Source organism: Chelonia mydas, chromosome 3 (assembly GCF_015237465.2).
Source record: "Chelonia mydas isolate rCheMyd1 chromosome 3, rCheMyd1.pri.v2, whole genome shotgun sequence".
Classification (NCBI taxonomy): Eukaryota; Metazoa; Chordata; order Testudines; family Cheloniidae; genus Chelonia; species Chelonia mydas.
In genome coordinates this window covers 128,244,173-128,271,394 of record NC_057851.1, presented here as the reverse complement: position 1 = coordinate 128,271,394, position 27,222 = coordinate 128,244,173, and the positions used below count along the sequence as shown (strand labels likewise).

Below are 27,222 nucleotides of genomic sequence, written 5' to 3'. Positions count from 1 at the left end.
TGTTGCTGGAAGTTAGCTAATTTCATATTTAGGTAACTAAATATGTGGCTTGATTTTTCAAAAGACAGGGAGAACCTGCATTGGCCACTCTCTTCAAAATTAGGTCACTCAGACGCCAATCTTGCAAGGAGCTCAATGTGGACAGCTTCTGGCAAGACCCCCGAGCCCTATTTATGCCTTAATATTGATTTAGGGGCAGATCTTCAGGTGGTGAAAACTGTCATAGCACCATTGAAATCCATTTAGCCTACAATTAGGAATCTAAATAGGAAATTTTAGCCATAATATGTAACGAGTGGTATCTTAAAAGCAGTGTGAAAGTTCTGTTTTACTGACCCTCTTTTTATAATGAAATTTATTTTCAGCTGATTCAACAGGAACTCATTCCCTCTATACCACCTATAAAGATTATGAATTAATGTTTCATGTATCAACTATGCTGCCATACATGCCCAGTAATAGGCAACAGGTATGTTTTCTTAACTCACATTTTTATAGTAATATGTGGAGTTAAATTTAGGGGTGAAAAAAGTTTTTGTTTTTGCTTGAAATTATATTTCTGCTGTACAAAAATTAATAGTTTATGCAAATTGTGAACATTTGGAATCGTGTTTACACAAATCTTATTAAAGCATTAAATACTCAGAGATGTTATTTTAATTTATCTGCATGATTCAGGAACTTATCCTGACTCTTCCATTGCATGCCAGTATTAAATAGTATTGACATCTGTGGAGACTGAAACATTTTTCTAAAACTTAAAACTGGACTAAAATCCATCATGTGGTTAAAATATGTAATAATGTAATAAGGTTTTTAAATGATCTTAAATAATCTTTATTTTTCAGTTCAGTCTTCAAATCTTCTCTTACTGTACTATTTTAACAATAAATGCCTCACCAAAACCTATAAGGCATCTGCTTGTAGAGACAGAAAGCTGTTCAACAAATTTATTTTGTGTCTTGAAAATGCTCATTGTTCATATTACAGCTCAGAAACTCTTAGAGCATTAAGGATGGCTAAAAAAACAACACAGCATCCAAAGTGTGTGGAATCTTGAATAAGGTTATGTCTGTCTTTGCCTGTACTAGATACTGAAATCATGAAGAATAAATATTTTTTATGAATAGGTTGAAAAGCACATTTGGTATAGTATATCAAAACACTTAAGAATAATAAAGAGTAGAGCTATTCACAGATCAGATTACTGTTGAAGATATAACTTCTCTTACATATTCTGCATACTTCTATCTCTATAGAAGTAAAACAAAAAGTATTTAATTGCAATATCCTCTCAGTTGCCATGCAAGATATAATCATTTTTCCAGTGATGATTTGGGGCTCCCCTGCTACAAAGATTTTGTCCTTTTTTCTTTTGGAGGAATGTAGAAAAATTACTGGAAAACTTTGTGGTTCCTGATTATTTCTTAGATCACAGACTGTTATTTTAGCTACATATATTAATAGAATCTTCATCTTTCACATTTTGCCCTGCCATCAGCTCTTGTGGGAGGGACGGGGGATGTGTCAAGGCATCAACCAATAGACGAAACTTACAAAGTACAAATTCTTGTCGCAGAATTAACTGTGAAAACTGAAATGGGACACGTTTTGTTTATTAAATTTCAGTAGTCAGTCCTCTATGCTGCTGATAAACTTGGCAAAGATAATGAATTGTTAGAACAATTTTCTAAAGTTATAGTCTCTCATATCTGTTTCTTCCACTCCTTGCCCGCCTCTGCTTTAGGTCTGATCTGGAAACTTGAAAATAGGTGGAAAGTCTTCATAATATGGAAAAATATTTCCTACCATTATAGTAGCACCAATTTCTAGACCAATCTTAGATCATAGAATCAGCCAATCTCAAAATCTACACTACTTTCAGATGGCGAAATAGTTGAGTGATCTCATAATTCAGTGCTAACAGATAATCTGTTGTTTTGACTTACTATCTCCAGTGTTTGGCAACACCCACACTTCTCTTGACAATTTTGGCCCATCTCTTATTGTGATGTAGTCATTTAGTGAATACATTGCATAAGAGTCACTTTGCCCAGAGGCCAGTCTTACTTGGTTCACTGTCAGATTAAACTCTTTTATATTAAATTTTACCATATTTGCAAATATACATGGCTTTATGCTTAATTTAAAAATCACATTAAGTTTTCTTGAGATACTGTATATATTTAAAACAAACTGGAGATCAAAGTGATGAATTTGTATGAAAGATAGTGTTTCAAAGATATATTGCCAAGGTTCAGGTTATCAGCTAATTTTGTATATTTGTCTGCAAAGACCTCTTTCTCCTCAGTTAAACACAGATGCAAAATATGTTGGAATAGTAGAATATTTCTGAATATTGATCTTTATGTGAATGGCTTAAAGACTTATATGAATACGAATGGTTGCAGTGCAATAAGATATAATATGCTGAATGAGCTTGATTTTTAAAATGAATATTTTCATTGCTGATCAGAGGTGCTGACAGTAAATATGGCCTTACTTGAAGTTTATTTTATTATTATTTTGGTCATTGTCTGTCTTGAGCTGCCCTCAATTGTGAGCGTAGGGAACCCTTTTACCTTGATCCTGTAATTTTCATGGTTGTTTGCTGTTTGTCAGCTCCACTGCTGCGTTGTTCAGCCACCCCTGCTGCTATCCTATCATTTCTTCTTTTGCCTTCTCTTCATCCTTTTCCCTGACACTCCCTTCTGTCTCTTCCTTTCTAGATAGATGCCTGCTGTGGATCTACTTCCAAAATATTCCAGTGTTAATTCTATTATTTTCCCCAGCAACGAACACTCCCTTGCACAGTGTTTTAGCAAGCACCCATCAGTCTTTGTACTTCTGATAGTCTCAGTACTTAGCAGCAATATTGTATTGTGATCCATGGCTTTCTTGAGGTCAAAATAATATGGCAGTTTCACAAGTTCCAACAGTATGCATACCTGAAGGCCCATCACATTATTTTTTTTAGATGTTTGCACAGCATGGACACCTTCCTTAGGTGTGATAGCACACTAAAATACCAAGCATTTAGCCAGCCTTAATGTGTAAAAGGGATCATTAATAAATGTTTAATTTATCACTATTGCTGTTTAGTTACCGAAATATGTATTGAAATGTGCAATGTATCTACAGTGGTGTCTCTCACAAGTTAGGAAGAAATCTGATTAGAAAAATAAGCCTGGAAGGCTCAAGACCACAGGTGCAGTTGCTCATGCCCCCAGGACAGAGGCTTATAAGCCCTGTGGTCTATAAACACTGCTTTCTCAGCAGGACTTGGCTCTCTGTATCCATGTACCCAAGTAGGGGGGAGTCTAGAAAGCACGGCAACTTTCCTTTATAGATACTGAAGGCAATCGAGGACCCCAAATCAATAGCTTGTTGCGCCACCATAAGGAGTGTATCCTGGCACTGAAATGACTCTACCCTCTCAATATCATATCCCACTTTCTATGGTCACTTGTCAAGGTGTCAAGTCATTCTTCAACATTTAGAAACAAGATCTCTTATGAGCAAGCTCTGAGCTTTTGTTACTTTCCAAATACCGGTGAGCCAAAAATAGGCCACACCAGAATTGTCTGTTGCTTCTTCCAGGACTTAACTACGCCCTGCTTGGTCACTGATCAGGACATCCCTCTAGTTTTAGAGCCAGCAGGAGATCCAAAGAGCAAGGTAATTTTCACTTTGGCTGCAACATAGGCTGTGGACCCTCAATTCAGCTGCTCCTTCCCTAGGACAGAGAGGACGACCAGCCATGGTGTGGCCCCAGTTCCTTCTCCTATTATTAGCCTCTTCTTCAAATCATAGTTCAAGGCTTTCTCCTTTAAACTTTCCCCTTACAAAGTACCTTTCCAGTTCATTCCCTTGCAAGTTTCTCCTTTTCACATTTTGAGTCTGCTTCTGTACATAGTCAGACCTGATTAATCCAAATCAATTCATAACATTCATTTTTATCTGGATTAATGGAAGCTAGAAGTCAGATTAACAAGTCATTTTATTGCTACATAAAATTAGTTACTGCTAAACTTTTTGAGAGAACCAGACACATGGATGTACCTAACTCAGTTTAACCAGGTCTGATTGAAATGTTGTTTGGCGTTTGTTTTTATTGTATTGAACGGTAACACATACTGAAATTCAAGCTTTTTTGAAGCCCCTTTACTTATTTTAGAAATGTACTAAAATAAGTTGGAAGGTTTCTTTATTTGTGATATCTCTTCACTTTTCATGATTGAATTGAATGAAGAATATTTTTCACTCTATCACAAAAACATCTTGGTTCTCAGTTGCAACAGGTGATTGAAATTCCCCAGAAATGGGTAGGTTATGTATGGCTCTACATAGCCAGTAGGTGTGCTACATTTTAACATGATAGCCCATATTTTCCCTCCAGATTTATGTATACATCAGAAAATTAGAGTTAAGTATTATGGTTAAGATATCATATTCAATACAGTAACTAATATCTTTGTGTAACTACTTTTTAATCTAACAGCTTCTGCTTTTCTAACATATTCTCCTTACCGGACTCCCTTTTATGTGTCTCAAGTCTTCTATAAAACTTCTTCACTGGTTTCCTGTTGACTGCCCATCATATTGTATTAAGTTCATTTTCACATTTTACCATAACAATTTAGCCTGATACTAGAGTGATCTCAGAGAGTGTCTGGTGTCTTCTTCCTGTAAGTAACCCTGCGTGGCCTGTGTACCCTACTGATAATCCCCAGTGTGCTCCAGCATTTGGCATGAGAATCTTCATAATATGTTAGAAAGGCAGATTGAATAAACTGAGCAGACCTGGAAATGGGAGAGGAAGAGGAAACTGAGGGCTAAAAAATGGCTAGGAGGTGAAAGTTGGAAAGAGAATAGGTTAAAAGGGACAAACTGGAAAAGGGCATGGGACAAACATTTTAACTTAGCCTGGTTTCCTTCAATTCCTCTCTCATTTTCAGCCCACTATCCTTACTTATGCTTTCCAAGGAAGTGTTATCCCCTCCTTTTTCTCCATTCAATAATTACTCCTTCTCCTGTTTGCTGATCCTACTAAAGCTCTTCCCTTCATGTTCCAGTTCACGCCCAATTTCCTTCTCTCCCCTTTCAAGTTCTTTGCATTCTGATTCCCTGTATACAGATACATCACTGTGTTTTGCCTTCACTCACCTTGTGTTGAACTTCACTGATCACTTGTGCATGGTAGCCATTTATAATGGTAGAGTTATATTGGTTTTATTTAAAAATTTCAAGGAAGTCACTCAGATCTCAACAAACTTGGTAAGGTTTTAAGAATGCTGACCACCTTTTAAATTCATGTTAATATTTTTAAGCTTTCTAAAGGTTTAAGTACCTAAAAATGTCAATCAGTTTATTGATAGAACTCAAGAACCCGTTTCACTGTAAAGACTCTGATGCTAATACAGTGGTTCTAGGTTTCAAAAACTTCGTAGACTTGTCTCTCAGCAGATGTGTGTCCCATTCTTGCCTATGTATCCTATGATTATTGGCAGTTTAAACAGCACCTCCCAAAAGGCATTTTATGACATTTAAAAAGCAAAAAAATGTGTGGAGACAAAATATACTAAATTCAGTCTTACGTAAGTTTTGCTTCCTCAACTTCAATTTAAATACCCCTGTGGACAGGTATAGAAATAGGCATGAACTCTAACTTAACAAGGAAGAATAATTGGCTAGAACCAACTACAGATCACTAATAATATGTACACTAATGAATTGATATCCGTGCTATATCTATTAATTGGGAGGTCTGACACAAATTCAGCTGCTATGTAGGTTTCAAGCTGTAAGGCAGTGATAACCTCTAACTGTGAACTTATGCTTTACTGTGTCAATCTAAATGCACTGTTCACCAATAAAATTAAGTTGTTTCTGAGATTAAATCTAACACAATATCAAATACTTTATTATACATTTCAAAAATAATCTGTGTGCAGTAAATGTACATCTTAGAGTTGCCTTAACAGCCATTTATTGTGGCTTTACCATTAATAAATAAGAAATTATATTTATTAGAACAAAAATGAGCATTTGGCAAATCTTTCTAAGTGCTCATTGGTTAATCTTTTTTTCTTTACATCGCTACTGATGTTTTTAGTGCATTTGAAGTAGCATATTTTTGTTAGTGCTTCAGAATTGCATTTCCAGCCATTCTTGTTATATTTCATGTTGTATGATTCTGGCCCTACATATTGAGAGGCACAATGAAAGTCATAAACAGGCATTTATACGTAAACAATAAGATAACTTTGCCTATTTTATGTGTTAGTTGCAATATTGGCTTGTCACATAACTAACCAAGAAAAGTAATTATTCTAAACAGCAAAATAATTTCATTCTAAACACTTGATAAATAACCCTATCATTGCCCTATAGCATGTAGATGTTGATGACATTTGTTTTCTTACAGTTCTTTCAGTTGTATTTTGCCTCTTTAGTGTTAGTGCAGCCTTAAGAATCTGAGTCACTAGTCCACAATGCAAGCTCTGCAGACTTCTGGCCGATAATACATCTGTACCCTACAGCGTGTGCTGTTCTAGCACTATCTACATAACAGCATCAGCAGCTCTTTAAAAAGAAAGTTCTCTTTAAAAAAATTAAGTTAGAGATGTACAACTCTTACAATAATATCCATAATTGCATTTTGTATCTACAAAAGGCTAACGAAATAATTTTTGAGAAGAGGTCTTCTCCCTCACTTGACACTATTTTTCCAACTACATGGCTATTAGATATTCTACCTGTAACAAAAAAGATTATATTACCTGTAAAATTAATCATAAAATATATCCGTATCATAAATAAATTGACAACAAAGAATTACTTACTATAATAAGGTTTTTATCAGTAAATTTGAATCTCTGGTACATTCGTAGTTATTTCCACTGCTGCATTGCTAAACTGAAGATAGCTAGAATTTGTGCTGAGAGTTTAGTAGGAAACTATTTTTTTTAAAAATGTTCAGGGTCATAATCTAATATTCAGTTTAAATACAATTTGAGAAAGGAAAGGTCTCTTGAGAAAAGATAAACAACCTTGTGTTTTGGATATGAAACCAGGTCTTTTACTGTAGAAAAGGACAGACCACGTACAAATGGTAGACAGTGATAAATGTCAGATGACGTTATGCACCTTTCATATTACTACACAAATATGCTAATATAGGGGAGATGAAAATTGGCTGGCACAGGAAAAGAGGAATCCACTCAGAAAGAAAGGCTGATAAACTTATGAGCTTAGCCCAGTTTTTTTCCCAGACCTCTTTCCTATTCATCCCAGTTTCATGCAGCTCCACATAGATAGATAATACTGCCTTATAAGAGTGTCTCCACTTTCTGAAGTGACTCTTTCCTTTTTAAAATTAAACTGTCCATTGTTTTTGCCAATGTGAAGAAAAAGTATTATTTCTTAACCAACTGTTTTTAAAATCATATTTCTTTTATGTAGCTTCTAAGAAAAAGGCACATAGGAAATGATATTGTTACCATTGTCTTCCAAGAGCCTGGAGCACTTCCTTTTACTCCAAAAAATATCCGTTCTCACTTTCAACATGTGTTTGTCATCGTCAAAGTGCATAATCCTTGCACTGAAAATGTATGCTATAGGTGAGTAGATACTTATTATTTTTTATGTTTGCTATTTTGATTTTAATAAAGCATCTTTTTCTAGCAATCTTGTATTTCCCAAAGAAGTTGTGTCTGTGTGTTTTCTACATTTCTCTTCTGTTTTAGGGTTTCATTTTTAAAGACACATAGAATGTAAAACTTAAGATATTTGACAGCAGTACACAGCAGTTAGCATTTCAGAAAGGTTCATGCAGTAGGTCATTATCATTAGTGGTTTAAGTTTAGAGAGCTTTGGTTGTGTCCATATGTAATTGTAGGTACAGTTTTGTAGGCACAATTGAAAATGTGTAGATATTTGTTTAGCTTATTTGTGGGCATATAAAGGGCAGTCGGGTTTTAAAAATAAGACTTGAAGCTATAGGAATGGAAATAATTTTAGTTTTTTATTATCTTTCTTTTTAGGGTAGAGCGAAGTCATTTTAGAAGATTATTAATACAAATATAAATCACTGGCAATGTATTTAGCTGAATATCTACAGAATGTGATCCCAAACTTGACAGTATTTCAATCATGGTTTGTTTAAGTGGTCCCTTTATATAGTTTGCAGGGTACTTTTGAGATCCTTTCAGATAAATGTCAGTTTTGCCTGTGACTTACGTATTAATGAAAACCTTTTTTGTTTCAAAATATCTCCCCAAAATCTCACTGTCACACTCTAAAAAGAGAGTTTCAAGTGTCTTAAAATTCCATCACTTGGGCTAGGGAATCCCCCTCCCATCAAAAAACAAAAACAAAAAAACCCGTGAGTACTCCCATCATAGACATGTGCCTGGCACTGGTCCTTTTCTCTTTCTTTCAGCTTCTGAGCTGGCTGAGGACTGAAAACAGTCAGACTGGATATTCTTTCGTTTTAAGGCATTTCTGTGAAATACATTAAAAAAAAAAAAAAACCTCTCTGAACCTAAACCACTAATGATCATGACCTACTAAATGAACCTTTTTGAAATGCTGATGATGTACTGCTGTCAAATATCTTAAGTTTTACATTCTATGTATTTTCAAAGTTGAGAGTCTTATCGGCTAATGACAACCTGGTTACTCTTCTTAGTTTTGTTTTAAAACTGATTCCTTTAGCTCTGAGAAATTTTAAATAAAGTTAATGTCAATATTGGTCTAGGTCCTGCACATATGTATTCTTACTGTGATAGAAGAGGTAATGTGTATAGTTTCTAGGGCAATCTGTTTCTTGTAGTTCCACAGTTAGGGCAGGGGTTGCAGAAGTTGGGAATAAACCAGAAGTCTGAGAGTATGTTGCTCTGTAAGTAACCTGGAACTGGGTAATATTCCTACTGCATGTTGTATTGATTTTTTATTTATTTTTAAAGAGAGGTGCAGAGAAAAGGTAAGAAATATAAGCCAAATTTAAGAAGAAATTCTTCAAACCTCTGTTTGGTTGATGCTCTGTCTGTTGTGCTAGCTGCACATTACCCAGAGGCCTTTTGTATGAGAGGTTGGCATCTTGGTTACTCAGAGACAGTATCTTCTACCACTCCCGCATGTATTTATGAATTTCACATGAAATACAGCTTTCTTTTTTAAAGCCTTTGCCAGGAATCCAGTAATAAATTGTAGAGCTGTCAGATTTTAATGGGTATTGTGTGTGTATTAATTTTAATCCAGTTATGAGTTGCATTACATTTGTTGTTCGTTTTGTCAACTTCAAATAACATGACAGTGGGGGATCTGCTGGAAATCTATAGTCTTTTGAAAATCATTCAGTTTTGTTCAAGGATTGGCTAATAGAGATCTGACATGAAGCAGCAGCTGCATAGAATACTTCCCCTTGCTCTCAAACCTGCAGAGACTATTCTGCCACAACCAGCAGAATCAGGATTCTGGAAATTGAGACCCCATGCTGGGGCAGTGGCTTTTCTCCATGGGCCAGATTGTGCCATATTTATCCTCACTAAATAGGACTTCATTCCATATGTTGTTTCTATGTAAGGAGACTATTTTAGAGTAAGATATTATTCAGCAAGGATAAAGGTGGCACTATTTGGCCCCACTACCAGCTCTTGTAGGGAATGGGCAGATACCTATGTATGCTCAGGCTGTGGAATCTGTTGCCCTTGGCTAGGATGAGTCCTTCTCCCATCCCTATTACATGTGGTCTCAGATCCTCTCCATTAGAGGGGAGCATGCAACAGAAACTTGTGCAATTTGGCAGTTGGCTTTCTGCAGACTTTTTTCCTTCCTATAACTTTTTTACTCAAGTATGGGAGGATTTGGACAAATGTGCCAGATATACCCTATATTTCAAATTCTTCCCTCAATTGTATCTGTAGTACCTTATCAAAGTCAGTGGGATGATATGGATGTAATAGGGGCTTGGGGGTGGGGGAGAATTTTGCCCTCAGAAAGGAGTTGGTTCAGTTTGTCAGAGATGGAGCAACTGAGTGGAAAAGTAAATAAGACATGTTTGCCTTAAGAAAATTCAACTTTAAAGCTCCTTCAAATTAAGGATCCTCCTCAATAACAATACCCCTAGGACGCATTTTGTATTTATCCCATTGAAAGGAAGAAGAAACAGACACTTTATAAACAGGCCTCCTTGAAATGCTGCAGCTTGCTAAATCCTGGACTTTGTGACTTTTTATTAATTCATATAATTAAAATTGTAAATGGCTTTGTTTTTATAAGATTGTCCAGTCAATTTTGTTTATACCCATTTTATTTGATCTTTAGATGTGTGCAAATATAATAGGTTTCCTGTATGTTTCAGATACATAGCTTCCTAATTTCTGAAATTTCATCTGGCTCAAATTTTACTTTGAAACTCACCTGTGTCGATGGGTTATATAGGTCATAGTCCTGTAATGAGGTTTTGCTGGTGCAGTTAACCATTTTGTTCTTTTTTATTTCTAGTGTTGGAGTTTCAAGATCAAAAGATGTACCTCCATTTGGTCCACCAATCCCCAAAGGAGTAACTTTCCCAAAATCAGCAGTCTTTAGGGACTTCCTTTTAGCCAAAGTTATTAATGCTGAAAATGCAGCACACAAGTCAGAAAAATTCCGAGCCATGGCCACCAGGACACGACAAGAATACTTGAAAGATCTGGCAGAAAATTTTGTTACTACAGCTACAGTGGATACTTCAGTGAAGTTCAGTTTTATTACTCTAGGTGCAAAGAAAAAGGAGAAAGTGAAACCAAGAAAAGATGCTCATTTATTTAGTGTTGGAGCAATTATGTGGAATGTGATAGCACGGGACTTTGGCCAGTCTGCAGACATTGAATGTCTCCTTGGAGTTTCCAATGAATTTATTATGTTGATTGAAAAGGAGTCCAAAAACGTTGTGTTTAACTGCTCCTGCAGAGATGTTATTGGATGGACATCAGGATTAATGAGTATCAAAATCTTTTATGAAAGAGGAGAATGTATTCTTCTGTCTGCATTTGATAATTGTTCTGATGACATCAGAGACGTTGTTCAAAGACTAGAAGTAAGTCAAATTTTTAAATTGATCTACCAAAGCTTTTATTCAGAATTATTCATGTGTATCATTCTTTGGGAAAGAACTCAAATTTTCCTATAGTTAAACTTATATTGCACTTTCCAACTTCAAGGAGCTTTACAAACATTATTCCTCATAACACCATGTGGAATAGATGTATATTATCATCCTGCTTTTATAGGTGACTAATTTGATGCAGTTAATTAAATTGGCTTGTCCAAGGCTACATAGGGTTTTAGTTTTAAAGCCAGGATTAAAACTTGAATTTTTGGTTCCCAGCCCTGTGGTCTAGAGGTCAGAGTACACCCCTCAATAAAAATAATTAAAAAAATAAAAATAAAGAATACCCTTTTGAATGTATTTTATATCTAAACAGAGAAAACCCTCTAAATAAAGCATGGAATATACTGCTTATTTTGCATGGATGAGCTGGAAGAAAATGAAGGCAGTTAGATCAGTTAACACTGATTATCAGAGCTGATGCAATCTCAGTCAAGACAGGTGGAGTTCAGGCATTCTGTGTGCTTAACATCTTAAATTATTTGACTTATAGCTATTACAAATGTGTACTAATACAGGCTGCAGGGTATAAAACATTGAGGTATCACTGTTCTCGTTCCCGTTTGACTTTGACCTTACCCCTTAAATTAAATGAGGTTAGTGGCATAAGCCTTTTTTATATTGAATTGAGGCTTCTACTGGAAAACAATCACTAGACCTAGTTTTTTGGAGATTAGTAGAGCGGACGTACAAGCTATGAAGTGGCCAGGATTAAACTGATGTGTAAAACAAAGGCCTGATGCTGCAAGGTGCTGTGCTACCCTAAACTTTCAAGACTGTTGAGGATGCTTAGTGCTGCACAGGCCCGTGATTAATACCTACCATGTGTGATGGAGTCTTTCTTCCAGTACAGGTTAATATTTGTAAATTCATATTATTGTCACTTGCATTGTATTTACCTCATTGTTAAATTCTTCAGATATTGTCATTTTCCATATACAAATATTTTCCTTCTGAAATTTAGAAAAAATGTTCTCTAATTATCAGGTTACTATTGTAAAATGATCACTAATTGGACAGTTATAAATTGCCTCAGCATTGTGCTGAAAATAAGGTTAATGAAGGTTAGTTTTTTATCTCATCACTACATATTGTAACACAAATTGTTTAGTGTTATTTTAATAATACTACCTAGCTCTTACATAGTTCTTTTCCTCAGTAGGGCGCAAAGCACTTTACAAAGGAGACCAGTATCATTATCCCCATTTTACAGATAGGGAAATTGAGGTACAGAGGGGAAATGACTAGCCCATGGTTACCCAACTGGCGAGGGGCAGAGCTGGGAATAGAACCTATGTGTTTTTGTAGTCCCATTCTAGTAAGCCGCACTGCCTTCATTTATCACTTCTTGAATCTTAAAACATACATGAAATTATAGCAGGTTGGGCAAACTGGTAAAGTTTCTACTGAATCTCTGCCGACAGATCTTCATTATATATGATGTATAAAAACATTTAGTTTTTTTATAGCATTAGTTGATGTGGTTATCTGTGAAAACTGTCTTTGGAGACATTAATCATTACAACAGACTTCACTCAGTTTGATTTGAATGGCCTTGTATTTCACTCAAATCTAACCATCTGTTACAGTACAACATTATTTAAATTTAACTTGAGACTGCTCCTTTTTTGAGGCAATAACCATATTCTTAGCTAAATAAATCTATTGGCCTGAAGCCTCAGAGTTAGCAACTTAGGATCTGTCTACACTTACCCCACAATTCAGTGTTCAGGGGTGTGAATAGCAGTGCATACCAATGTGTTGTGCTGGGACTCCCCTGTGTGGACTCTGTGGGCTCAAACTAAACCTTTGAAGAGGGTAACATTGATGTGAACTAGGAGCTTTTAGTTTGCAACCACAGCATAGGCGCAGACTCTGTGGGCGCTCCGGGGCTCAAGCACCCATGGGGAAAAAAATACGGGGTGCTCAGCACCAAGGAGCCATAGTTTTGTACTTGAGGTCTGCTCATAGGGCACGCCCTTGCCCCAGAGGGAGCTTGAGTGTGGAATGTGAGTTCTGTGCTGCTAACAGTTTCTGCCCTTGGGACAAGGAGTTTGTTTTAAACGGAAGCAGGGTGATTAAGATAACAGAAGGCTTGTCATTAAATTAAATTAAGGATCATTAGATCTTGAAAGCATTGCCAGGGCCTCCAGTTAAAAGGTAGGAAACAAAGGGTAGGAATAAATGGTCCATTTTCAGAATGGAAAGAAGTAAATAGTGATGTCCCCAGGTTTCTGTATTGGAACCAGAGCTCTTCAATATGTTCATAAGTGATATGGGAAAAGGGATAAAGAGTGAGGTGGCAAAATTTACAGATGATACAAATTTACTCAAAATAGTTAAGTCCAAAGCTGACTGCAAAATGTTACAAAGGGATCTCACAAAACTGGGTGACGGCAACAAAAATGGCAGATGAAATTCAGTGTTAAATGCAAAGTAAAGCACATGGCAAAATATAATCCCAACTATACATACAAAATGATGGGGTCTTCATTTGCTGGTACCATCAAGAAAGAGATCTTGGAGTCATTTGCAGTACTTTGGAAGTACTATGCTTCCAGAGTACTGCAAATTTATAAGAATCCTTCTCACTGTACCTATATCACCCTGAACTGAGGAATGCTCATTCAGAAGACTTAACAATGATCTCCAGTCATCAATGGGACAGATGCAACTGAATAATGTAGCTGTCCTTAACGTGCATCAAGACCATGCCAAGGAACTAGAGGTAAATAAGATTGCTGACGGTTATCCAGAAAGCAGTGAGATGTAATCTCTTTAAACTGGGATGTTAGTAAAGACAGCTTGTAGGTAATTGCAATGATTTTAATATACTGTAATTCATGATAATATAATTATGTAGTTCATAAAAATTTAATAATTATTAAAATAGTAAAGATACCAATAACAGACACACATTCAATAACTAGAATATGAAAGAAGTGTATAAATATGCTGAAAATAGCCTCCCCCCCCCAAAACTGGCAGAACCTCTGCCCCGTAACCACACCCACCTCTTCAAAAGCACCCACCGGCAAAAACAAAAGTCAGCGCCTATGGACCGCAGCATCCACGTTAGGGAGTCACAGTGCATCACTTTGGTGCACCCTGCTATTCACACCCTGTTTTCCAAACTGCAGGACAGGATACACAAGTCCTTAGAAACAGTTATCAGCAAGGTACATTGAATAACTCTCGAGTACTTTGTGTTGATGTTCTATTGAATTTGTGCTCTTCCTCTCTCTTTCACCCCAGACCTCTCAAATTTGATGCTCTTTGTGAAGGATTAGTCACTGTGTTGAGTAACCTTTTTGTTTTTAAAAGCTCCCTTTTCTTTCTTGCCTCTTCCTCCCCTTTTTTTAACTGTATGAATATTTCTCTTTAAAAGCTGAATTTTGGAATACTGGACTCCTTACCCCTGAAACCTTCACACAGATGATAAATGTTAGCTTTTAATGGAGAATGTTCTAAACACCCAGACACCCTTTACCTTTAGCTAGTTATTTGATTTATAAAAATCTCAATAGGGGCTCATGCTATTTAAAGGTAACCGTTACACACATCTGCATAACATGAGACTGTCTGCACAGATCTTAATGGAGGATCAGACCCCCTTACCTGATCAGAGAGCACTGCTGAAGTCAGGAGTCCATCTATGTGGAGTTCACTATATGATTGAAGCATAAGGTGTCTGTCCATCATGTCACATTTTATAACTAATTTATCAGACTTCTATGAATAGATAAATATCCACCATCTAGTAAACCCCTTCCAATCTATCATTTTCCTCCCTTGCCAAAAGCCTTGGGAAATAGTAGGCTTTGCAGTGAGTCCAGAAGGCTAATAAGTTTTTTATTATTTGTAGTACCACAGTGCCTACCAGCCCTAGTCATGGAGCAGAAGTCAACTATGCTAGGACCGTACAGATACCGAACAAAAAGGAGCTTAAAATCAAAGTATAACGTAAAACACCATATGGTTACAGATAAATGGAGGAGTACCAGGAAATGATAGTACTGGGCAGTGGTCCCAGGCAAGTTTTTCTCGTAGGTGTCCTGGCAAAGGAGGGTGTTAAGAAGGGATTTGAAGCAGGATAATGAAGTAGCTTTGTGGATGTTTACAGAGAGCTCCTCCCAAACATGAAGGGGCAGCATATGAGAGAGCCCAAAGGTGCTTGTTTGAAAATATGTCAAATGGGAGATGGAGGCTGGCATTACTAGCTTATGGAGAGTTGAGAACAGTGCTGTTTTTACTGTTAGTACTGTTTTGTGGTTTTTCAGCATTCAACATTTGATATTTCAAATATAAAATATTTTTAAATCTGCAAAACTGGACAATATGAAGTAGACACCTGAACACACACAAATGTGGCTTCATTCTCCAACAAGCTTACCTGTTTGATGCAATATTAATAGCATAGTACATGTTGGTTGTCACATTGAGACAGGAAATTTGGGCAAAAGTTTGTATTGCGGTTCCCAAAGGAAAAGAGGCACATTTTACTATTCTGAATATCTTCTCAGTTCTCCAGTGGGCCTCCCATGCTTATGCCATGAGTATGTAAGCAGAGCATGCTGGGATGTTACACTGGAGTGGGGGCTGGCCCTCTAAGGATAAATGGATGACATAAGAATTTTTAAAAATATGTCCTACTCTAAGATGTTGAGTGCCACTTTTAGCCTTCCAACTGCGTTGCAGAACTTACTGTTGTACTGACAGCAGTTTGTAAAAACAATATGGCTAGCATCTTTAAAACTTTGTAAGAAGGTAAATCATGGCTTTGAGCTAGTTACAGTGCAGGCATAAGTTATGCAAAGCTCCTCAAAGCTTTTCCAATCAGTCATTTGGTGGTTAGAGAGAGAGGAGTAGGAGCTGGAATTACTGGCTTCCTTCTCTGGCTCTGTCACTCGCTTACTGTGTAACCCTGGGCAAATCACGTGATCTCTGTGTCCCAGCTTTTGCCCTCTTTCAAATACAGTTATCCTGGACTGTCATATTTCATAGTGATCCAGTCTTGGCCCTCCCTTTAGCAGAGTAACAACTGTGCCCAAAATACGTGTTAATTTTGTTACACGAATAAAAGAAAAAACTAATTTTAACTTATGACTAGAAACTAGATGATCGGAGTTTAAAAGGTTTCTAACCATCGGAAGAGTAAGGTTTTGGAACAGCCTTCCAATAGGAGAAGTTGGGGCAAACAACGGAATTTTAAAAATGGAGCTTAATAAATTTATGAATTGGACGATGACTGGGTTGCTTGTGATAGCAGTGGACAGGACTTGATGACCCAGAAGGTCCCTTCCAGTGCTGTACCCTCTGTTATGACCTAAACCAGAATTTGACCTTCAATCTCCAGAGGTGAAAGATTAGTGCACTAATGTATTGCAAAAACTACTGAATTGTCCCTGGATTGCTTCACCATTTGTGAAACTGTTCAATTTTATGTAGTATGAAGAAAGAAATCCCTTTAGTAAATGCTAAAATTTCAGTTTATTGGATTATTCCATGTAATGCCAGAATAACTTCCAATTAAGTATGAATGATCTCAGTTCTCTATCTCTCAGTTCCCATGAAATAATCAGTCTTCTCCCATTTGTAGTGAAGCCTAGATCTGGAGATGGCAATGGCATGGATGTCATAGATCAGAATCTGATTGCTGGAGCAAAAGAAATACGTTATCTTATTTTGTTACTTAGTGTTGGGGGATGGGAGTCTGTTGGAACTGAAAAATTTCACTTGATTTGACTCATCTTAAATTTCAAGGTTATTATTTTCCTGAAGAAAAAACCCACTACACACCTGCAGTCAATCAGCCAACAAAGAATGAAGTAATTGACAGGTTTGCATTTTGCTTGCCTTGTGTTTTGAAACTAAGACAGCTGCTAAATATTCAGTAAGATATATAAATGTCTTTGAATTGGAAAGAAATAAGAATTTGACGCAGGACAGCTGGTTGTTCCAGGGAAGTCAAATTTTAGGACTCTGAAGGTCTTCATGGATTTTGCTCTATGCAGAAACCTATAGTCAACCATAAATGACAAAATGATTGTTAGTCACCTATTAGTATGTTAAAGGTATTGTACATGAAACCAAACATAGCTTTATTGTGTCAGAAAATAGATCATTTCATGTTTCCAAAGAAATGAGTCTACAAAGACAGTAGCATAACAATCTGATACTCCTTTAGATAGTCACCAGAGGATGCGAAACAACGGAAATGACCCTGCGGAGGAATGGGTTGGGCCAGCTTGGATTCCACGTTAACTTCGAAGGAATAGTAGCAGATGTGGAGCCATTTGGTTTTGCATGGAAGGCAGGCCTAAGGCAAGGGAGCCGTCTAGTTGAGATCTGTAAAGTGGCTGTGGCAACCTTGACTCATGAACAAATGATTGACCTTTTACGCACATCGGTGACAGTAAAGGTGGTGATTATTCAGCCACATGAGGATGGATCACCTAGAAGGTAACAAGCAACAGTCCTTAATGTGACATTTCCAACTCTTTTCTTTGCTCATGCTTATTATTTGGCTTTTTAACAAGTGCTGTCTTTGGTAAAGGCCCTTAGGAAATGGATATTGTGTCTCCTGTTTGGTAATAATGGGATTGTAGCCGTTAAAGCAATTCAGAAAAAAAGGAGCTATTACCTTGTAATAAAAGATAAAATGTGATCCTGTAAGCAATTTAATGGGAACTTGACTTTATAAGGCTTGAGAGAATAAGTAGTAAACTAAAGTGCAGCATGACTGAAATATTTTAAAAATTGGTTGTGACTTTTCTCTTCCGCAGGAGACAGTTTTATTATATTTTAATATTCGTTTTGCAAACTGGGAATTCTTGCCTGAAAAATATACTCTTATTTTCTTTGAGGTTTCTTTGACTTCTGACTATTGAGATAAGAGACCTTTATTTTAACCTGTGATTTTCAAAAACAGAGAAACATTGCATGCGAGATATCTGTGGGATCATGTCACAGCTTCTTTCCCATTCTCTGTAAATATCTGCTCTAAGTCATTCACATTAACTGTTGAATCATATCAGTCAAATCATTAGCTAAAACTAAAATCTTGCTTTAACATGAAATAAATGGGTCATGCTTGGGAAAAGAGCATAATAAAAGATGACTGTATCATTCTTTCTGTGGGTGGGGTGCAGTGCCTGCCAGTGCCTTTCTTTGATTAGGGTGCTGTTCATGGCCAGAAGATTTTTGCCTTGCTGCCACCATTTGAGTAAAAGTACATCAGCTGACAACTCGGATTCCAAACTTCACAGAAATCCAATCTTATTTCACTCATCCTTTACCTATGCACCGTGAGTTTGGTTAATTAGTCTGAATTAGAAGTGTGCTTCAGTAAATTGAATTACTTGCTTGTCTCCTTAAATCTTCTGTTGATATTCTTTTAATTTAACAAAGGAAAAAATAGGGATGCTGCTCTTGGCATGAAAATCAGCCATAAAATTTTACATCATGTACAACAGGGTGGAGTTATTGGCAAGCTATGCACGAATGCTGGTGTGTTTGTTCTCCAAACTGGCTAGATGAATGACACAAAAAGTTCTCTTCCCTGCCATAACCTGCACCTCCAAGTTTTGGGTGTTCCTTTTTTGGGGGGGGGTGGGGGAGTGTTTGTGTGTGTGAGAGAGAGAAACACACACACACACACCTCTGTTCTCACTACTTGCATATAATTTGCAATTAAGTCTCTCTCTGCTTAGCTCAGCTTTTCTCTCCATCTGCTTCTGAATATGAATTTTCACTGTCTTGTGTAGTGCACATTCCCAAGCTGTTTACAAAGTATGAGCCTAATGAGCTGATCCATTATATTTAAGATAAAATGTGTATTTTATAGTGCTTGGTAGAATTATGTATTGTTTATGAGCAGTTTTTACATATCATGTGGTACATTTTACATTTAAAATTATGAAGTCAAAATTCAGTATAATACACTAAGAGATGCATGGCACCTGCTCTATCTGTAAGTTAAAGTTCTAGCTGCGTGCCACTGAACTGGAAAGAAAACTTCAAAGCATCTCTTGGGGAGCCAAAATATAGATTCTTCTCATCTTTCAGAACTGGGTAAACCAATCACTACTTAAAAATAAATTGAAGTTTACTTTTAAATTTACAGTCCAGCTGTAAAATGTGTGTAGCACCAGTGCTTTATTAAAATAAAAAGCCATGTAATCAAAAATAAAGTTACAAAAGAAATGGGAATCTTCCCTCCTGCCTTTTCTGTTCATAGAATCATAGAATATCAGGGTTGGAAGGGACCTCAGGAGGTCATCTAGTCCAACCCCCTGCTCAAAGCAGGACCATTCCCCAATTTTTGCCCCAGATCCCTAAATGGCCCCCTCAAGGATTGAACTCACAATCCTGGGTTTAGCAGGCCAATGCTCAAACCACTGAGCTATCCCTTCCCCCCTCCCCCTCTTCATTGGGCCCCGTTCTGATCCCACTGAAATGAAAGTCCCAAGATTTTCCAAATTGTGACTAGTGATTTTGGGAGCAATTTGAGATACCTGAAAGGGGCCTGATGTTCAGAAATTGCTGAGAACCCACCCTTTCCCAAAATTGATAATTGAAACAGAATGGACAGATGAGGTGGGGGAAAGAAACACAAACAGTGTTGAGCAATTCTTCCTACAGCCAGCAGTTTAGATGCCTTCCCAATTTGCTAGATGATACTTTTAAATGCAACAGTTTAAGGGCACTCAGCTTATTATCTCCCTTAAGTGTTGTCTAATACGGTGTGATCGTAAGGATCTGGCTGCAGACCAAGGGTGTTTACATGCCCATGTTTTGGATGATTTCCAGGAATCCTCCTTTGAGTGGAAACCTGGAGACAACCTCCAGTGGCAAATCCCTAGTGAAATGCTCCCTGTGCTAGAGTTCCAAGGTAGGCTACTCCTTGCAGCAGGGAGCATAGATGAAGGTTTATTGTAAATGTTCTTAGAAATAATATACAATCAGTTTGCTATGCCCCCACACATCTTGCTCTTTCTCCTTCCTCCCCCACTCGACAAGCAATGAATGAAATTCTTTAGTTTTGTCTACCTCTAGTCACTTAGGCTATGTCTCCTCCTCTTTCTCTTCCAGGCTCCTTGGAAAAAAAGTAGGACTATTCAGGGCAGCTTTTTTTGTTTGTTTTCTTTAAAAAACAACTTTCTCCAGTTTTTCCTAATTTCTCTTAGAATAAGCAGAAATGAGCAGGATGCTTTCCCCAAGGATTTTTCTTAAGGACGCATGAGTGTGCTAATTTCAGGGATATAATATGGGCCTCCATCCTCATTTCCTTTTGTTTCTTGTGGGATGCCCACTGCCTCAGGCACAACAATAGCTTCTGGTGGTAAATCAAATAACTGCTATGGGCCAGCATGGTCTCAGGCATACATGTAGCCCAAGGCAAAGCCTCTTCTGAGAATTAATGCTTTTTGGGAGACTGTGGATATGAAAAAGCCCTTTGGCCAATGAATGAGCATTTTAAATTAGAGAAATGCAGCATGCTTGCTTAACCTCCCTTTTGGTTGACCCCACTGAGGTATGTCTGCATTTGAATTGTAAGGTGTGATTCCCAGCTCAGGTAGACATACCCATGCTAGCTCTTCCCCAGCCAGTGTGCTAAAAATAGCAGCATGGCTGGGGTAGCATGGGCAGCGGGTTGGACTAGCCACCAGAGTACTTGCATACTCAGGGGACCTGCGTATGTTACTTGGTGAGCTAGCCTGAGCTGTGGCCAGTGCTACCCCAGCCACACTAATTTTAGATGCTGGCTCTAGCAGAGCTAGAGTGGGTATGTCTGCGTAAGCTGGGAATCTCACCTCCCAGCTCAAATGAAGATATAGCACTATAGCAAATGAAGATATAGATGACAACATGGTCATCTACTCCATTAGAAGCCAATGTCTCTCCCAAAGATACCTGCACTCAGATGATTGAGGAGACTGTAGGAATTTTGAACTATCTGCAACACTGTTGAGCCCTAACACTTAGGCTGTGAATATTTGGAGGGCATGCATGGAACTGGGATCTCAGGTAATGTAGAGCAATTCCAGCTCCCCTAAGAGTCGTCGTGAAGCAACTGAGTATTTTTTGTCAGCAGTCATGCCTCTTAATTAATGACACTCTGCTAGATTTCCTGGATGTTCTTTACAAGAACATCCAATTTCCTGGATGTTCTTTATCATTCTTTGGCAATGATAGTGTGGTACCTTTTAGTTTAGACATTGAGTAGAAGATTTTTCAGGCAGTGAAATAATAGATTATCTTCTTTAAGGAGTTTTTAATTGTTTGGAAATTGCCTGGACTTTTTCACAAACGGTGTGATTAGAGCTATTTGGAATGTCCCAACTAGTCCTGAGTTCTAGGGCGGGTGGGTATTTAAGACTATTCATAGTTTCCAAAAACTTAGTAGGCACAAGACTGGAAGTAAAGTGGCTGAACCAGTGTGTAGGGTATCAGAAGTTCAGGATGGACACCATGTATTAATCTCTTCTAGAACTATCCCTGAAGACTCTCTGGAATTAATCTGCAAGAAAGATGCATATCTACAAATCCTGATTCCTACATTTCAGGGTGGTTGAGCCCTACTTCTAGTACCTGATCCTTTCAATGCTTTTGATTACTGCCCAAGGATCTTCCTGTAAACCCTGATGTAGTAGTGGCAGTAATTCTCCTGGGGAGAGAGTATTTGTGTGACTGGTCGGACCCCCTCTCCCCGGTCCCGGATGCCACCTGATGTATTGGGGTTTCACTGAGCTGCCGGCTCCCCTAGCCTGGGCTCCCTCTCCCTGTTTTGCTGAATCAGGCTCTCAGGCCTCTGGCAGCACGCACACACAGGTAGGGATGTACCAGCTGTAGAATTTCAATCTACAAGCAGCTCTCTATGGGAAGATTCAGCTAGAAAGTTGCCCAGCACTCAAGTACACACCCCCTTTGGGGAGTAAACCCAAAACAATAATGTCTTGAGCAAGTATAGAAAAGTCTTCACAGTGCAAGCTCATAAATATTCACCCTTTCCCTCAATGTGGAGAGAGATATACACAGCTTCTTGCCCATCCCAGATATGAATTGCACAAAATGGGTTATGTTATAAACAAAAACTAAGTTTATTAACTATAAAAAACAGATTTTAAGTGATTATAAGGGATAGCAAACAGAACAAAGCAGATGACTAAGCAAATAAAAGAAAACATGAATACTAAGCTTAATTCCTGAAGAGACTGGTTTCAAGAAGTAATTTCTCACCCTAAATGTTGCTTTCAGGCCGGTTGCAGAAATTCTTGATGGTTAGCTACATTTCTAGCAGGTTAAAATTCTCAGGTATCTTATTCACAGTCCAGATCCCTTTTCCAGCCTGGGTTCAGTACTCCTCCCACTTTCCCTTTGTCCTTGTCCTTAGGTGTTCCCAGCAGTCACCCTGGCTGGGGATTCAGTGAAGAGTGCACCTAGATCAACTTACTCCCCAGGCTTAAATAAGATTTACGTAAGGCAGGAATCTTTTGTTTTCCAATCTTAACCTTCCCCTACTTTTAGTGAAAAAGTATTAGAAGTCCAAGATGGTGTTTAGTACCAGGTAACATGACCTAGTAGTGTCACTGCAAGGTCCCTCCCAGGAAGGAGAGAGATTAGTATCTGCAAAGTCTTATTGTTTCTTCCTAATGGCCCATCAAGGCTGATGGCCTGTTGTCTGGTGTGTGTTTCCCAAGTACGCTTCCAGTTGTAATTGTTATAGTCGATGTTCCTAACTTTAGATACAGATATGATACGTGCATACAAATTGGATAATCATAACCTTTCCAACGATATCTTACAAGACCCATCTTGCATCAAATATCTGTTTGCCATATCATAAGTATATTTCCATAAAGAATATGCGGTATAACGTCAGAATTTGTGTCATACCTTGTTTAGAGTTTTGGCTCATCAGAACGTGATCATCTTGTTTCAGCAGTCTGCTTTTGTGAAAACAAGGTCAAAGGCCAGTTTTGGTTTCTGGACCAAGTGATAGAAGTGTTCTTGTTTTTTTTTTTTAAATCTCATTTCCTTTCAGTAGAAGTCATTGATGGGAGTAGGAACTAGTGAGATTCAACAAGCGTTTCCATCCCTGGAAAGAATCATTCAGCAGATCGAGATGCAAGAGCCTCTTCTGCTCACTGCTGGAACTGATTGTGACTTGGTCTTAGCTACACTTGAGGAGCAGATCTTTTTGAATTTAGGAGTGTAGTTATTTGAACTAGAGGAGAAACAGGCCCCACTAAAAGATTAAAAGAGATCGCATCTAACAAAATATGCCCCAGGTGGTTCCTATGCATGTGTAGTTGACAACAGATTCCAGTATCTTGGCTTTGGCAGCCTGTATAAACCATAAGCTGGCACCAGGTGTTTGTGTGGCGTTGTCTCTGATGTATGCCATTGAGCACAAGAGAGGTACGCCCTCCGCACCATGGGAGATAATTCTGTTATTGTCAAGTCTTTCTCAGAACCAGCATTGTGGCAGCAGTAGCTTACATAAATCAGCAAGGGGCACTCAAAATACATTTTCCGTCAAGAGGAGTTTCTTTCCGTTGCGGGGCATAATCAAACATTTGCTTCATTCAGGTTTTGCATGTCTAGAGGGAGGATGGTGGAGAAGCGGAGAGAGGCAATTAAGTGGTACATATTCTTTGCATTATTTCATTTAAACTACTATTGTGTCATGAGATTTTGTTCACTAAAGAGAATTTTATTTTCCAGCTCATATTTAATAATAAAAAAGCTACCAGAAGGAGGGAAAATTTTCTTCCAATGCATGATACTTTATTTTGTGAAGTTTCTGTGTATGTATGGGGGTGATCATGAAGAACTACAATCAGCACTTTTAAAAAATCAAATTCTAATAATTTTACTGCAGAAGACATGAGTTTACTTTGGACGTGTGACTGTCCTATTTTTATCTTCTTGTATTTTAGTCTCATTTCTTATGAAAGTACTGAAGTTTAAATGACATTTTATGAATGTGTCATTAAATACAAAGAAAATCAGAGGTTTTGAATTCTACCATTAGATGTAACTTAAATTTATCTCAGATTAGCTATCAATAAGACATTGATATTCATTAACTGCTCCATTTCTCCTAGAATCAAAGTACAAATAAAAATTTGGCTCTGAATGAGAATATATGTCTATCTTAGCTAAGAAAACTGCATTTGTTTCATAGAACAACCACCTAGCATTTTACTGAGAAAATCAACTGATTGTTCCCTGGCTTGAAAGGGAAGCAGTTTTCACTTAAAGCTGTTGACTGCTGAGTTTTAGGAATAAAGAGCAGTAAGGACTTCCTCTTTGAGGAGGAGGGGTGCTTATTAGCACTCGCCTCTTGCTGGGATCAGGTTCTGGAGTGAGTTTACACACATTGGATATGACTGCTGTGTACTGGTTTGGGAATTAGACTCTTCAAATGAAAATGAGAGTTTAAAGTGTGGAAGGGTGTTTCCAAAGCAGTCCAGTCCCAGACCTTAACTGTTTTAGTTTGATTTTAAATAGGGATGATAGCTTACCTGCGATGTAGCCTTCAATCCCCCACCATTGTAAGTTTTTAATTACACCTTGTAAGTATGAACACATCTAGAATATTAACACTGAATCATTGTTAACTATGAGTTTTTATTTTTCATATAAGATCATTTGCAGCATAATTCTTTCCAGCACAAAGAGAGAGGACTTGGAATCTTGCTCACATTTAAAGATGGTGGTTGTATGGGTGAGGGTGGTTGTATGGGTGAGGAGGGGGGGTATTATTAAATGCAATATATCAGACTCAAACTGTCAACACATTCACATAATAGATGTTTTCCATCACTTTCTTTATTTATTCCTGCCTGTAGAACATTGCATGTTGACTCCCTGCACTTCTGCTCCACTTGAGAGCAGAAGTCTGCCTGCAAAATCAATGGCAGGATCAGAGCCTAAGTTTGCTAATTAGCAAAAGTAATAAACTTGTTTCAGACTGCAATTGACAGAACACTTACCACCTTGTTTTCTTCAGCAGTTAAGTCATAATGTGCAAATTGGAATATCACAAATATTTGCATGGCAACACACTGATGCTCAACCACAGAGGAGAAACTGCTTTTTAAAACATAAATACCTTCAGTTCCAGTAGAGTGTAAGAACACGCTAGACAATGCATTCATTTTTGTATAAATGTTCATATTTCAAGTTTGCTTCAGTAGGACTCTGTGTTTAAGAAGATTTTGTGCCTTGCTGCTCTGTTGTTGTCAGAGTGCCCAGTGTTGTTATAGCAATACTTAGAACTATGCACACGTTGTCACAGTAAAATAATGAACTGAATTCTAACTTGCATTCCTTGACATTATCACAATAGTGCTCAGAGATACCACATGCTTTCGTCAGCCAAGCCAAATCAGTGAGTTCTTCTTTCTAGTTCTAAGTCCCTTTTAAACTATGAACTTGCATAACTACTATGGAAAGGTGGCTTAAAATGTGAGAACAAACAAATTCAAAACAAACAGCATTCAGATGGACCAGGAATAGAAACATAAGAGCAGCCACTGTGCCAGAACAGTTTCAGCAGCAATAGTTTCCAGTGACTGGTCTGTGAGCAAGTTAACAGCCTGGAATGACTTCGGGGATTTAAAGCTGCTGCTGTAATCAGCTGCCGCCAATTTTGAAATATTTCTTGTTTTAGAGTTTTGTGGCTATTCCTGAACTTTCTTGGGGTTATCATCAAACCCTGATGAGACGCTTACTCTTTTTCCTTTAAGAATTTTTCTAAAGCTCTCTGCCAGTTAAATTAAGAATTGTGTAAATTTTTTTTTAAGTCCTGATGTCTGTCTGTCTGAGATCCGGGGTTTAAGATCAGGGCGAATTATTTCTTTAAGATAAGTCCTTTAGGCTATTAACAATTTGTAATCTCATACTGATGGCCATTGTGCTTGACTGACTGCACTGAAGGTTAAAGCAGAAAAATTTGAAACTCTCTGAAACCTTAACTGATAGTTTTGTTTATGCAAATTGAGCTTGAAAGTTCCAAGGCTTTAAATGGAGTTTTAATTATGGCCAATGCTACAAGACTGAAATGCTTGAAAATATCTGAAACTTGTAAGTTGAGAGTACTAGTTTTTTTCAGAGGCAACAGAAGGAATTAACCCTAAGGAAATATAAGAAAATAATGATGGCCATACTAGTTCAGACCAATGGTCCCTCTACCCAAGTATCCTGTCTTCCGTTAGTGGCTGATGCTAGATGCTTCAGAGGGAATGAACACAAAGGTTTAGGAACACCCAGAGCATGAGGTTGCCTCCCTGACCATCTTGGCTAATAGCCATTGATGGACCTATTATCCATGAACTTTAGATTATTCTTTCTTGAACCCAGGTATACTTCGTGCCTTTACAACATGTCCTGCAACGTGTTCCACAGGCTGGCTGTGCACTGTGTGAAGAAGTACTTCCTTATGTTTGTTTTTAACCTGCTGTCTATTAATTTAATTGGGTGAGCCCTGGTTCTTGTGCTATGTGAAAAGGTAAATAACACTTTCACTTTCTCCGCACCATTCATAATTGCAATTTGCAAAAGTTTAAAGCTGCCTTATCTTGAAGCCTTTTTTTTTTTTTTGGATATTTCTGCATTGAAATGAGCATGCAAGGAGTATCATGGAGAATACCGACATACTAAACAGGAATTTCATTTTGCAAAGTTATGTATTACAGTGAAAGAAATAGCTTATACTATTGTATCTAACTCAGCTTTCTGCATTTTTTTCCCCAAAAGCTTTATCTGTTTTTGTAAACCAGAGGAAGAAATATATGTTTTTAATTTGGACTTGTTTTTCTTTCTCTTGTAACTATCATGTAATTAACAAACTTCTTGGTATGTCTAAATTCTGGAAGGGAAAATTATGTAATTTGAGTGAGAACTTAATAGTTTTTGTTCTGTATGTTGCAACTTGGAATTTTGCTCAATTTGAAGTGTCCATTGTTACATTTTGAAAGAGTGTCATGTGCATGTTATCTTGTAATACCAGTATTTTACTTGTTTTAACAACCATACTTAAAAGAAATAACACA

The 27,222-nt window shown here is 37.6% G+C and overlaps 1 protein-coding gene across 3 annotated transcripts in view; it reads left to right on the top strand.

The window, feature by feature from the left end:
• The window catches only part of SIPA1L2 (signal induced proliferation associated 1 like 2), a 235,821-nt gene that overhangs the window by 138,278 nt on the left and 70,321 nt on the right, over nucleotides 1-27,222 (top strand). For 2 of the 3 annotated variants that reach the window (XM_043543298.1, XM_043543299.1), the window contains 5 exons: nucleotides 366-469; nucleotides 3,601-3,678; nucleotides 7,465-7,622; nucleotides 10,510-11,086; nucleotides 17,346-17,620. In XM_043543298.1, the coding sequence (XP_043399233.1) occupies nucleotides 366-469; nucleotides 3,601-3,678; nucleotides 7,465-7,622; nucleotides 10,510-11,086; nucleotides 17,346-17,620 (1,192 nt within the window). The remainder of the gene's footprint in view (nucleotides 1-365; nucleotides 470-3,600; nucleotides 3,679-7,464; nucleotides 7,623-10,509; nucleotides 11,087-17,345; nucleotides 17,621-27,222) is intronic. The other variant, XM_043543300.1, reaches the window with a different exon arrangement.